The sequence below is a fragment of the Pongo abelii genome, chromosome 9 (assembly GCF_028885655.2).
Source record: "Pongo abelii isolate AG06213 chromosome 9, NHGRI_mPonAbe1-v2.0_pri, whole genome shotgun sequence".
Taxonomy (NCBI): Eukaryota; Metazoa; Chordata; class Mammalia; order Primates; family Hominidae; genus Pongo; species Pongo abelii.
In genome coordinates, this window is record NC_071994.2 from 22,899,982 (window position 1) to 22,913,241 (window position 13,260).

At 40.3% G+C, this 13,260-nt stretch overlaps 1 protein-coding gene across 7 annotated transcripts in view; it reads right to left on the bottom strand.

Annotated features, from left to right (window-relative positions):
- The window catches only part of EXT2 (exostosin glycosyltransferase 2), a 157,809-nt gene that overhangs the window by 4,697 nt on the left and 139,852 nt on the right, over positions 1 to 13,260 (bottom strand). For all 7 annotated transcript variants that reach the window (XM_054524455.2, XM_002821850.5, XM_054524456.2 and 4 more), the window contains 3 exons: positions 8,480 to 8,623; positions 6,710 to 6,838; positions 4,615 to 4,697 (listed from right to left, as the gene is read on the bottom strand). In XM_054524455.2, coding sequence (XP_054380430.1) covers positions 4,615 to 4,697; positions 6,710 to 6,838; positions 8,480 to 8,623 — 356 coding nt within the window. The remainder of the gene's footprint in view (positions 1 to 4,614; positions 4,698 to 6,709; positions 6,839 to 8,479; positions 8,624 to 13,260) is intronic.

Below are 13,260 nucleotides of genomic sequence, written 5' to 3' on the forward strand. Positions count from 1 at the left end.
GCTTTTCTTTAGTCAACTGCTGTCTCTGGACAGATGACTGCCAAATACAGTTAGCCATCCATATCCAAGGGTTCCATGTTTGTAGATTCAACCAACCTTGGATCAAAGATATCTGGAAAAAAATTGCATCTATACTAAACATGTACAGAGTTTTTTCATGTCATTTTTCCCTAAACAATGCCATGTAACAACTATTTACATAGCATTTATGTTGTATTAGGGATTGTAAGTAATCTAGAGATGATTTAAACTATAAAGAAGGATATGCGAAGGTTATATGCAAATCCTAGGCCATTTTATATAATGGACTTGCGCATGCATGAAGTTTGGAATCCTCCAGAGGTCCTGGGACAAATCCCCTGTGGATACTGAGGGATGACTGGGCTCAACTTTTTTTTTTAAAGTTCTTTCTGAAATTCTAGTTCTCCATATCCATATCTTGATATACATATATACAGGTATATACAGAGACTGATTTGAGTAATAATAAAAACACTGGTCTTCCAAAAAAAAAAAAAAAGCCAGGCAGGGTGGTTCATGCCTGTAATCCCAGCACTTTGGGAGGCCGAGGTGGGTGGATCATGAGGTCAGGAGATCAAGACCATCCTGGCCAACATGGTGAAATCCCGTCTCTACTAAAATACAAAAAATTAGCCGGGTGTGGTGGCACGTGCCTGTAGTACCAGCTACTCGGGAGGTGGAGGCAGGAGAATCACTTGAACCTGGGAGGCGGAGGTTGCAGTGAGCCGAGATTGCACCACTGAACTCCAGCCTGGCAACAGAGTGAGACTATGTCTCAAAAAAAAAAAAAAAAAAAAAAAAAAAAAAATATATATATATATATATATATATATACACAGAGGGCAAGACCCCCAAATCACATATTTTATTATTCTCCAACTTCACCCCTGATTAACATCACCTCCTGTCCCCATTAATGACACTGCTGAGGTCCAACAGTTCACTCTAATCTCTCCCCTAATCAGTATCTCCTCCTAAACCTATTACACTGCTGAAGGTACTACTCACTCAAAATCTTTTTTTTTTTTAAATTATTATTATACTTTAAGTTTTAGGGTACATGTGCACAACGTGCAGGTTAGTTACATATGTATACATGTGCCATGCTGGTGTGCTGCACCCATTAACTCGTCATTTAGCATTAGGTATATCTCCTAATGCTATCCCTCTCCCCTCCCCCAACCCCACAACAGTCCCCAGAGTGTGATGTTCCCCTTCCTGTGTCCATGTGTTCTCATTGATCAATTCCCATCTATGAGTGAGCACATGTGGTGTTTGGTTTTTTGTCCTTGCAATAGTTTACTGAGAATGATGATTTCCAATTTCATCCATGTCCCTACAAAGGACATGAACTCATCATTTTTTATGGCTGCATAGTATTCCATGGTGTATATGTGCCACATTTTCTTAATCCAGTCTATCATTGTTGGACATTTGGGTTGGTTCCAAGTCTTTGCTATTGTGAATAGTGCCACAATAAACATACGTGTGCATGTGTCTTTATAGCAGCATGATTTATAGTCCTTTGGGTATATACCCAGTAATGGGATGGCTGGGTCAAATGGTATTTCTAGTTCTAGATCCCTGAGGAATCGCCACACTGACTTCCACAATGGTTGAACTAGTTTACAGTCCCACCAACAGTGTAAAAGTGTTCCTATTTCTCCACATCCTCTCCAGCACCTGTTGTTTCCTGACTTTTTAATGATTGCCATTCTAACTGGTGTGAGATGGTATCTCATTGTGGTTTTGATTTGCATTTCTCTGATGGCCAGTGATGATGAGTATTTTTTCATGTACCACTCAAAATCTTAAAGGTATGTTTGTCAACTCCTTTTTCATAGCCTCCCCACATCTCTTCAGTTGGAAACCAAGTTCAGGTACATCTTCCTTTGGGAAAAAAAAATCTCTTGTAATTTTATTTGTTCCTTCCTTTCCACATGCAGCTTAGTTAAAGGCTCTAACTAGTCTTTTCTCCAATCTCTTCACTCTTCATTCCACCCTGTGCATTACTTCCAAATTAATCTCAAAGCAATACTTTGATCCAGCTAGTCTCGTGTTCGAAAATTCTATAGCTTACCAGAGCCTGAAGGAAAAAATTCTAGCTCCTTATTTGGGGATTCAAAGCCCTTTGGAGTCCAGCACTAATAGGCCAGCATTCTAAGCTCTCCAAATTGGGCTTCTTCTTGTTGAACTTGCTGATCAGGCACCCTTGACAAACCATTCAGTTTCCACTGCTGAGAGTCTCTGCTTCTGGCCCAGGGTTTTACTGGTTGGGATCCTAGTGATTTCTGAAGGATCACTTCAAATGTCACCTCTTTTAGAAAGTTATCCTTAATAATGAACCTAGCAAAAAGTTACTTCTCTTTCATCTGATCAGTTATAGCCCTTTGAGCCTATCTCAGGGCACTCATCACAAATAGCATTGTTACATATACATGTAACACTGTTAAGGTCCTTGACACTGTTAAAGTCCAATAGTTCGCTCCAATCCCTCCATCAGCATCTCCTCCTAACTATATATCCTACATATCATAACATATCCTATCATGCCTATAATCCCAGCACTTTGGGAGCCCCAGGCGAGAGGATACCTTGAGGCCAGGAGTTCAAGACCAGGCTGAGGAACATGTTGAGACCCTGTCTCTACAAAAAAATTAAGAACTAGTTAGCATGGTGGCACGCACCTGTAGTCCCAGCTACTCAGGTGGCTGAGATGAGAGGGTCACTTGAGCCTAGGAGTTCAAGGTTACAGTGAGCCATGATTGTATCACCACACAACAGAGCAAGATCCTTTCTCTTAATAATAATAAAAGATCTTCCAAAGAGGAAGCCTCCATATCTCCCTTAGTTACTCACTCCAGTGTTTAATAATAATTATATCTAAATTAAATCTGCCTACTGCATTTTTTTCTTTTGAGGTGGAGTTTCACTCTTGTTGCCCAGGCTGGAGTGCAATGGCACGATCTCAGCTCACTGCAAACTCCACCTCCCAGATTCAAACGATTCTCCGGCCTCAGCCTCCCAAGTAGCTGGGATTACAGGCACGTGCCACCACACCCAGCTAACTTTGTTTTTGTTTGTTTTTTTTTAAGTAGAGACGGGGTTTCACCATGTTGGTCAGGCTGGTCTTGAACTCCTGACCTCAGGTGATCCACCAGCCTTGGCAACCCAAAGTGCTGGGATTTACAGGAGTGAGCCACCACACCTGGCTCTCACTGCATTTTAAACCTCTTTACATTTGTTAAGATCTCAGCAGTGCTAGAGGAGTTGTTTAGCCTCAGCATGAACTTCGAGGCCACCATCAGGTCAACTTTTCTTCCTATACTTCCTTTCCTGGACCATATATCCGATACACCATTTTAACTCAGCCCTATTAATGACCACTTAGCTTACTGTTATGAATTTTCCCCAAACACAGACAATGGGGTAGGTTTAAATAACAATTTCTTGTACTCCAATACAAGTCCAATTGGGGTCACTTCCAAAGGAGCTATGACAGTGTATGTCACTACGCTTAACTGTGAAATACTTTTGATACCAGTGATAGTATATTATTTCACATCAACAGCTGGTAAAGGTCATGTCATCTGGGTAATGTTTATACATGAAAAAGATAAAGAAGTTATTTAGAGAGTAAAACATTATAGAAGCCAGGCCAACTGAAACAACTTTCTGCACACACACACAAAAATCCTCTAGGCTTGAACAATTTTAATATAGCTGATAGATTTCAGAAATGAATTCTGCAAGCAGAGGCATATGAGATCTGTGAAATCTGAACTAGATATTTCATTCTAAAAGGCTACTATGTCCTTATCTGAGTGCATTTTGGTCCCCTGACAAGCACTACTGGGATGTCAGAGTTTGCTGTCTTGTATAAAGAATTGTCTTCTGAAAGTACTAGGCTTGATTCAGGTACTTCAAAGCTTGGGGACTTTTGGGGCACAAGGGAGAACTCTTAGGTCTAGTATAGTCTTAACGGAAGACATACATCTCCCACTCCTTTAATTCTCACCTACAAGGCCTAGGATTACATTCCACACAAAGGTGTGCTTGTTGAGTAACTGACTTGAATAGAAATAAAGAGAGTATTTCAGAGCTGTCTTGCCCCTCTGTCTGTAATATGAGGGCTTTGCTTTCGATCCTGTTCTTGGCAGGCATTTCCATAGTGTCAGCAAAGGTAATTTGTCTCTGGTGGGTTTGGTTTAATTCTTTCTAATCAAGCTTTTACTATAACGTGGAGCTATTACCCCGAAAAATAATCCAGTATTTCCTTGGAATTAACTAGCTTCCACTCAAATGACCGTAGATGGTTAACTGCTTAGTCCACATGGAGAATTTGGCTTTTGGAGCTTAAGGCCCACTATATTTTTAAGACCCTTCCAGCCATTACAAATTGAGTGAGTAGCATTCCAAATTAATTCTTTGGGTGACCTGAGCTTGAACTAACCCAATTCCCACAGTGCACATGGAGGTGACTATGGCTACCAGCTGCTGTCCTTATATCTCCAGTAAAGCCCCATAAACAGGCCTAAGGCAGGAAACAGAGATCAGAGGCTAAGGCGCACTTTTGGTTGGAGGCTCACTTACCTCTCCACCATGTGTGTTTGGTCTAGCGAAAGCCCATCTATGGCTGTGCACTCAGGACACTTGAATTTCTTTCGTGGGGTTACCTGCCAGAGGAGGACAAAAACATACCTGGTTGTCAGTGTCAAGGACAATAAAATCATGCTTGTGACACCACACTGCATTCTTTTGTGTTGTAAGCTGAGATGTTGCATGCGCGTGCACACACACACCTCGCCATTCCTTCATTCAACTCTGTCTGGCTCAGCCAACGGCAGAACTCACAAGGGCCCAATAAAAAAGGCTTGGAGGGCTTTTGCCTTCTGTAACTGGAAAGAAGTGGTGATGACAAGCTCCTTAATTCCTGTTTAATGACTGTTTTCTCACTGCCAAGGTCCTTGTATAAACACCATTTGTTCTTGTAGCCATAAGGGCGATGAAATACAGCTTCCCATAACTTTCACCATAACCTTAGTTCCAACAGGCGCTCTTTCTCCTCTTTCCAGCTAATGGCATATGCTATGAGCAGCACCATGCTCTTGAAGATGCCAAGCTATTTTGCAATTCCCTTGAGTCAAGAAAAAAAATGAATGGTCCCTCATACTCCGAATCTTTTTCCCTGATTCCCCACTACATTCTCAAACCTTAACTAGTGATCTTCCTAGCAAACTCAGGGGAAGCTGCTATTCCAACCTAGTGAAGATAAATAAACAGTGAAGAGATGGAAGGGAAAGAAAGCTAGATAACTAAGTCTAGGCTAAGAAGCATAGAGACACTGGGCATTACTGTCCAGAGTAAGCAGCCACAGCTAAAAACATGTTGAAGCGTGTTAAAAAGCAAATCTGGGGCCAGGCACAGTGGCTCACACCTGTAATCTTAGCACTTTGGGAGGCCGAGGCGGGTGGACTGCCTGAGCTCAGGAGTTCAAGACCAGCCTGGGCAATATGGTGAAACACTGTCTCTACTAAAATACAAAAAAAAAAATTAGCCGGATGTGGCGGCGTGCACCTGTAGTCCCAGCTACTCGGGAGGCTGAGGCAGGAGAATTGTGAATTGCTTGAACCCAGGAGGCGGAGGCTGCAGTGAGCCGAGACTGTGCCTCTGCACTCCAGCCTGGCGACAGAGCAAGACTCAGTCTCACCAAAAAAAAAAAAAAAAAAAAAGCAAATTTGGGGATGGGAGGGGTCCCTTTAAAACAACTCTCAGAATTTACATTATTTAATTTTTTTTTGTGGTCAGCTGTTCACTGAGTTATTTAGAGAGCTGGGGGACAGGGTGTGAACTGGGGCAAGTTTGGTGAGCATAGATAGTGATTTTTCCTATTCCCTATTCACTTTGGTTTAATCCGGCTTCTCTTATCAATTAAACCATGTTTCCAGCATAAGCTCACCTAGGAATTTGGCTTTCTAGGCAGATTGCTAGGGAACCTGGCATTGCCCATTTTAACACACAAAATTGTAATCTAGAAGCAAAAAAGACCAAGATGATTCTACTCATATAAAGAAGTGTACCTTCTCTACATATCTAGGGATCTTATTTGAGCAATGTCTAAATTTCAGGAATAAACAGGCGTCTTTTACAGATACAAAGGCCTCCCATAGGATCTTTGTGTATTCTCAGCTTTTAATATGTTATGGGAAAGGTACTTTTAAAAACTGGTAATTGATATTTAAAAACAATTAAATTCGTTGTGTTTAGGACAGCTACAATTACATAATTGTATGAGGTGTACTATTTTCTCAACATCTATTAAAAAAAAAAAACAGCTACCTTAAGAAAAATTTAAACTACATCCTTTAACTAAAAGAACTAGAACCCACATCAGCTTTGAGAATATAATTTTTTGATTTATAGATTGATCATCATGGCCTTTATCGCTGATACTGAAGGTTAAAAACTGCAACTAAAGAAACTGTATAAAAAAAGACAACATGTTTAAATTGTCAAAGCCTAGCTTCAATTTCCCAATGTGACCGCATCAATCATAGAACATTAAACTAAAATGGAGCTTAAAGTTTATCTAGTTCTATATTTAATTTATAGTTACAATAACTTCTTAGGCTCAGATAATAGATATTTGCCCAAGATCACAAAGCAAGTGAGTGGCAGAGCCTCCTACCTTGATAACTGCTTTTCCCGTGACGTTGGCCACCAGGAAGTTCATGGCAATATCTTCACAGTTCATATGAGCATCTACCCAGTTCTTGATATCCCCAGGCATTTTGTAGGTATACAGGTAATTAAAATACTGTCAAGTGAGACAGAAAGAAGAAATATTCAAAAATAGCAGTTCCCTTTGGCTGATAAATAAGGGGCAGCATAGCCAAGGCATGGGGGACAAGCTTTCTCTCATAAGATTAATCACAAGGCTGTATTAATAGGAAGGGTAAAAGGAGGCATTAGAATGCTTTTGGTCAAGTGACCAAGCATGTTCAATATGGTCATTCTTCTACCAAAGTGTGTGCTTTTTAAAGTAGAAGAAAAATGAGGCAATTCTAAAACTACCATATATATGAAATAGTGTAGAAATTATTGGGTCAAAAAAAATAAAGCATACATAGTCTACTAGTATAAATCCCATGAATTGTAAACCTTAGTTTTTGGGTTTTTTTGTTTGCTTGTTATAAAATTAAAAAACCCATTTCTAGATCTAGAGACCTGAAAAATATGAGGGCAGTAGTGCTGAGCTAACAACAAACAATAGATATGAATACAGCTAAATTAAATTAACTGTGTTGAGCTGAACAGACCTTTCTCCTGACATCAGTTCTTTATGCTACTGCTGACAAGAGACAAGTTATGATTGTTTAATTAAACCATACACTCCCAGGGAGCATTCTACTATTGAACTGAATATTCTAAAATCAAATGCATATTCCCCAATCTCTCCCTAATAAAAAAAAAGAGTCAAAAACACGAAGTGATGATTCCCAGAAGAGAGGAAGTACAAAAGGCTAATAAATACACAAAAGGAATTTCAGTCTTACTAGTAATCAAATCAAAGTTAAAACAACAAAATTCACTTTTACGTATCAAAATTGCTCATTTCTTTTCTATTAATCATATTTCATGCAAGAAAAGGCATAGTAAAACAGTTTTATATTTTGCTGGTGGGAGTGTAAATTCGCACAAACAATACTGAAACCAACAGACACACACACACGTATACATACACAACATATATATGCTTAGAATATTCACAACATATATAGGTATATGTTGTATATGTGTATATATACATGTATGTACATACATCTTAAAAAACCCAAAATATTCATGCCCTTTGATATAATAATTCTATTTCTAGGAATCTAACACAATGGTCATGAGTACAAACAGTTATGAAAATGGACATCTATCACTAACATTAGATATTAAGTGTTATTTAAAATAGCAAAAATTTAGAAAGTAATATCCAAGATAGCAAAATAGTTATACAAGACTTCTAAAACATTAAGATAATGGTATCTTAATTATGCTAACTAGTAACTGTTTATGAAGAAATGTCAATGACATAAGAAAAGGCTCACAATACAATCCATGAAAAAAGCAGGCTAATGAGAATATTTACAACTGTCTGTGTATACATACAAGCAAATAAATAAATAAACGGCAAGCTGGAAATAGCACCTGGATGATAAAATGGTTATCTCCAAGTGACAGGATTACAAGTAACTTTTCTTCATTCTATTTTATGTATTTTCATATTTTCTACTATAAGCGTGCATTACTTTTATAATTAGAAAAAGGATAGCTTTATTTGTAAAATACTGTCACACAATATGGCTTTTCTAAGCCCTCTCGGCAGGTATGAAAAACAAAATTGGGTCAAATAAAATGTGTATCATTCTCTCAGTTTTGTCACCTTGCCAGGACTGTGCCCCCTTACCTTGTGATAAAAAGCTGCCCCGGTGAGCACCATGGACACTTCATTCGTCCACTCAGACTCGTACTTCCACTTATTCATCTCATGGTCCCAGAGATGCAGACGACCCGGGTAACCCACCAACCGGTCAGGAAATTCCCGCCAGACCTAAGGACAGACACATAATAACAATCAAGTCCCAATTCAGACAGCAACCATTCAGTGCTGAGTTATCCAAACAGGTATCAACAGACTTCCTAGGTTCAAACCGTTATAACCTAAGAAGGTCATAGGAGATGGTCCATCAAACAGGTATTAGTTATTCTGCCAATACTCAAAGACAGATGCTGATTCTGACTTCCTCCCAATCTTCTTGTATATACTTGGGAATTTCAATTAATGTGGGGGTAATAGCTTACTGAGTTGGGCCAAGGTAGGCAATCTCTTAACATATGATTAATGAAATAGGTTCCATTCTTAATGAATTCACAAAATGAAGGATAAATGGAACCCTGCAACTCAACTGCCCTGATTTGTATTAAATTGCTGACTATGAAAACTTATGATAAAGTCCCCATTTCTTATTTAAAAAAAGCATCTATTTCTCTTGAGCATACACCATTCTTATGGAAGCCTAAAGGATAGAAGGGCTGTCTGATTCTGTAATCTGTAACACAATGAAAACAAATACTTGATTTCCAAATCTGGAAAGGTCCTTACGTAAGAATTTTGTTGGATTAAGCAGAATTGGGTATACTGGGGATGAGGAACTTCCAGTACCTTCTCCCATGTGTTTCTGTATAATTTAGTCTAACCTTGAAAAGAACCATACCACAAATGAGTATAACAATTTGCTGGCTAGTCTTGGTGCCTCTTCTCAGTCTCTGTTGCTAGTTCCTCAACCATCACCAGACTTCTGAGAATTCGGTCCTAGGCTCTATTCTCTTCTTCAAACTCTTTCTTTAAGTAGTCTCATCTAGTTTCAATCATTTTAAATATCATCAATAATTTGGTGACCTCTAAATTTATGTTTAGCCCCGAATGTTCCTAAGATAGCCAACCACTCAGTTAGTATCTCCACCTGGATAAACAAACCTAACACGTCCAAAACATAACTCTTGATTCCTTATCCCCAGACAAGTCACTCTCTCAATCTTCTCCATCTCAATAAATCATCCGGCCAGTTGCTCAAACCTAAAAGCTAAGACTCAGTCTTTATTCCTTCCTTTCCTCATGTTCAATCCATTAGTGAGTACTGCTGGCTCTTCTTCTATCTCTTACCACCTCTAGTGCCATTCCCTCTAGCCCAAACCACCATGATCTATCACCAAGATTACTGTGCTAGCCTTCTAACTTGTCTCCTTCCTGCCATTCTTGCCCTTCCAAAGCATCATTTGCACAGCATCCCTAAAAGGACCATTCCTAAAAGAGTATTAGGGTATTCTGCACAGGGTAATTCAACTAGTGCATTCTATCCTATTTTATATCTATTTTAATATAGTTATTTTCATCATCAATTTCCCTAAATATATATAAAAGTCATATGATCATATGCCAGAGCAACTAGAGGCTTCCCCAACACACAAGTGTTGCTGAGTCCAGAAAGGACACTTCATGCCATTCCCTAGGGCAGAGCCAGTGTGTTTGGACCCTATGCCCTTTTAAGTTTCCTAGGGTTGCTGTTAACAAAGAACCACAAACTGGGGGGCTTAGATCAGAAACTAGTCTCAAGTTCTAGAGGTGAGAAATCTGAAAGCAAGGTGTTATTAAGGCCATGCTCCCACTGAAACATATCGGGAAATGTTTCCTTGCCTCTTCCTAGCTTCTGGTGGCTGGCTGTCAATCTCTGGCATTGCCTGGCTTGTAGATGCCTCATTCCAACCCTCTGTCTTCACAAGGCCATCTTCCCTCTGTGCAAGTCTGTCTCTGTGTCTAAGTTTCCCCTTTCGATAAGGACATCAGTCTGTCAATTAGGGGTCACCCTGACAACATTTTAACTTGATTAACCTCTGAAAATACCCCATTTCCAAATAAAGTCACATTTTGAGTTACTGATGATCAGGACTTCAACAATTCAACCCATAATATCATTCCCAAAATATTTAAAGAAAGTTCCCGCCCTCAAAACAAAACAAAATGGCTTCCTACTGCACTGAGAATAATATCTGAACTCCTTCACATGTCACAGAGGGCCCATCCACTCTTCACCTCTTCTCTCACCATGTCCCCTCACTCTCCAGTGGCCCTTCTGTTCTTCAGCCAGCACTAGACCCCAAGCCCTCTGCACTTGCTGTTTCTTCTGGCTGGAGTGTTCTTCCAGCTCTTCCAAAGGTTTGGGTCCTTCTCATCTGTCAGGTCCCTGTTTAAATGTCAACTACTTTGAGAGGGCTTCTCGAACCTTCCTTGCTGAGGCAAACAGCACACGCAACCAGCCACTCCTCGCTACACACCCCCAACCTCACCCTTTTCTTTACCAAACTTTCACTTGCACCATTATCTTGGTTATTTATTGTTTATTATGTATTTTCCTCTTGCAGAATTTAAACTCGTAGAGGACAGAGACTGTTTTATACACTGTGGTATCCCAAGCACAAAGAACAGTGCCTGGCACGCAACAACACTCCACACACAGTTGTCTAACACACGAATGGGGAGAATCTCGGCGAGTAAAAAGCCAAGAATGAAGCGGACCAAAAATCCTTCTCTTTTCTTCAGAGAAAATATATACCAGAGCCAGTATACTCCTAAATTCAGGAAGGAAGCCTGTAGCAGTACTGACCAGCAGTTACCATGAATAATAACATGATATCCATTGTGTGTGAAGACCACAGTCCTAATTCCCCACTAAAGCACACGTTGTGACTTGTTTTTCCAGAAGCGGGTAAAGGGGCATTTTTGGTGAGACACTGCACTGTCTTGCCCAGTCCTCACTGTGACCATCTCCGTGTTTTTATGGAATGTCTGACCTAGGTCTTGGGCGTGGTCTGGGATCATGAAAAGAGCTTTCATTTGTGTGAAACCAGCTCACCTAACAGGGCTCTCAAACCCACAACCTTGGCTTTATTAACACCATGTTGTAACCAACAGAGCAATCGACCACAGGCATCATCATAATAGCTGCAGACAAATGAATCCAAGTCAAAATTTTCTCAGATGTGTAATGCTGCTGCTGTGTTCTCTCTACTCCGGGATTTGTATTTCAGCAGATTAAAATAATATGATACTATTACAGTTTTATAGAGCCCAGAGCAGCAACACAGTATGTGAGCCATAACTTCTGTTTGTTTTGTGGGCCTGGGCAGATGCCATGAAATGTGCTGCCAGCTTCCTTTTCTCAGCACCAAGCACCTGCCTGTTCAAGTCACACCAATGCCATGATCACTGATTCATGGGGTTAAAGAGATTTCCGAAGGGCCCCAAGCACACATAACTAAACACCAGGGATGCCAAAGTGAAAGAAAAGGAGTAGGGCATGGGGAGGGGGCATCCAATTCAGTTGGCACTTCTGCTGAAGATGGAAGTTGCTTTTCTCCCCCTGTTTACTTTGAGTCAACACAGCTCTCTACTCCATGCTAAGAAAAGTTCAAATCGCTTTCCCTAGGGATTCTTCTTTACAAGCCCCTCTTTTGCAGCCATAATAATTACATTATTACTATTATTGGCTCAGTTGTTGAGTCCAATGCTGTTAAGATTTCGAAGATTTCGGTCCTCTTACTGTTGGCTGAAATCACTTATCAGACTTCTCTCAGGGACTTTATTTGGTGACTATGGGTCAGATGCTAAACTATGCTGCTCTAAAAGGCATCAGAGGTGTCCTGAATTTCAGGTTGCTTTGGAGCCTTTATAGTGAGCGCTGTTCCTCATGCGGGGCCTCTCAGCCCTTGACTGATTCCAAGCAGCTGGATACAATCAAGATGCCATCCTTGTCACTTCATCTATAACTCTGCAGCTGACTACAGGATCAAAACGGAATGAAACAGAATGGGATGGGCCCTCTCTAATTGAGCCTTAGTGTAGTACGAAGTCGATTATGTATACAGTAAAGCATTTTCCCAGCCAGATGAGCAAGAGCTCAAACTCTACCCTGTCTCTTCATGGCTACCCACCCCTACTCTAATTCAACTTTTTTCTTTTTACCTCGGGGAAATGCTCTGGGTCAGTCTTTTGTCATTACTACCAAATGCCTTTATATATTGTGGTGTGGGCATTTGAAACTTCACAGAATATCCCTGGAGTTCCAGTAACAGTGCTTCCACAGTTATAGTCAAATCACAAAGTCAATATTAAATTGTCTATACTGTTGAAATCCTCCATATATATGGTGCCCCCATCTATTTTAAATTGCACGCATCTTTGGGGACAGAAGCTTATCTCTGTTATAATAAACTCTATGCCTAAGTTAGGGACTTAGCAATAATTTGGATAGTCCTTCCATTTGTGGCTATCCCACACCACTAGTCAAATGGGGACTGTAACAATGTAAAAACATCCTCCAACTGTTTCTTTCCATTCTAATTTTTATAATCTTGGTCCTCAACACCTCTTACCTGATTACAGAAATGTTCTGCTCTCTAGATTCTCAGCTATGCTTACTTGGCCATTTTCCAAATTCTTCTTTCTTGAGCCTCCTGAGGCCTTTTGTCATGTCCCATTACCATAGATAGGATCAAACAAATATCTTCTACCTTTGTGTAAAAGCCCACAGGAGGCAGCCTAGACTGAGTCTCACACCCTATAGAAAGCGGACCAGAGGCACATGGTTAAAGTAGGTCCAGGAGGCTCTGCCACTGGTGCGTTGTGCAACT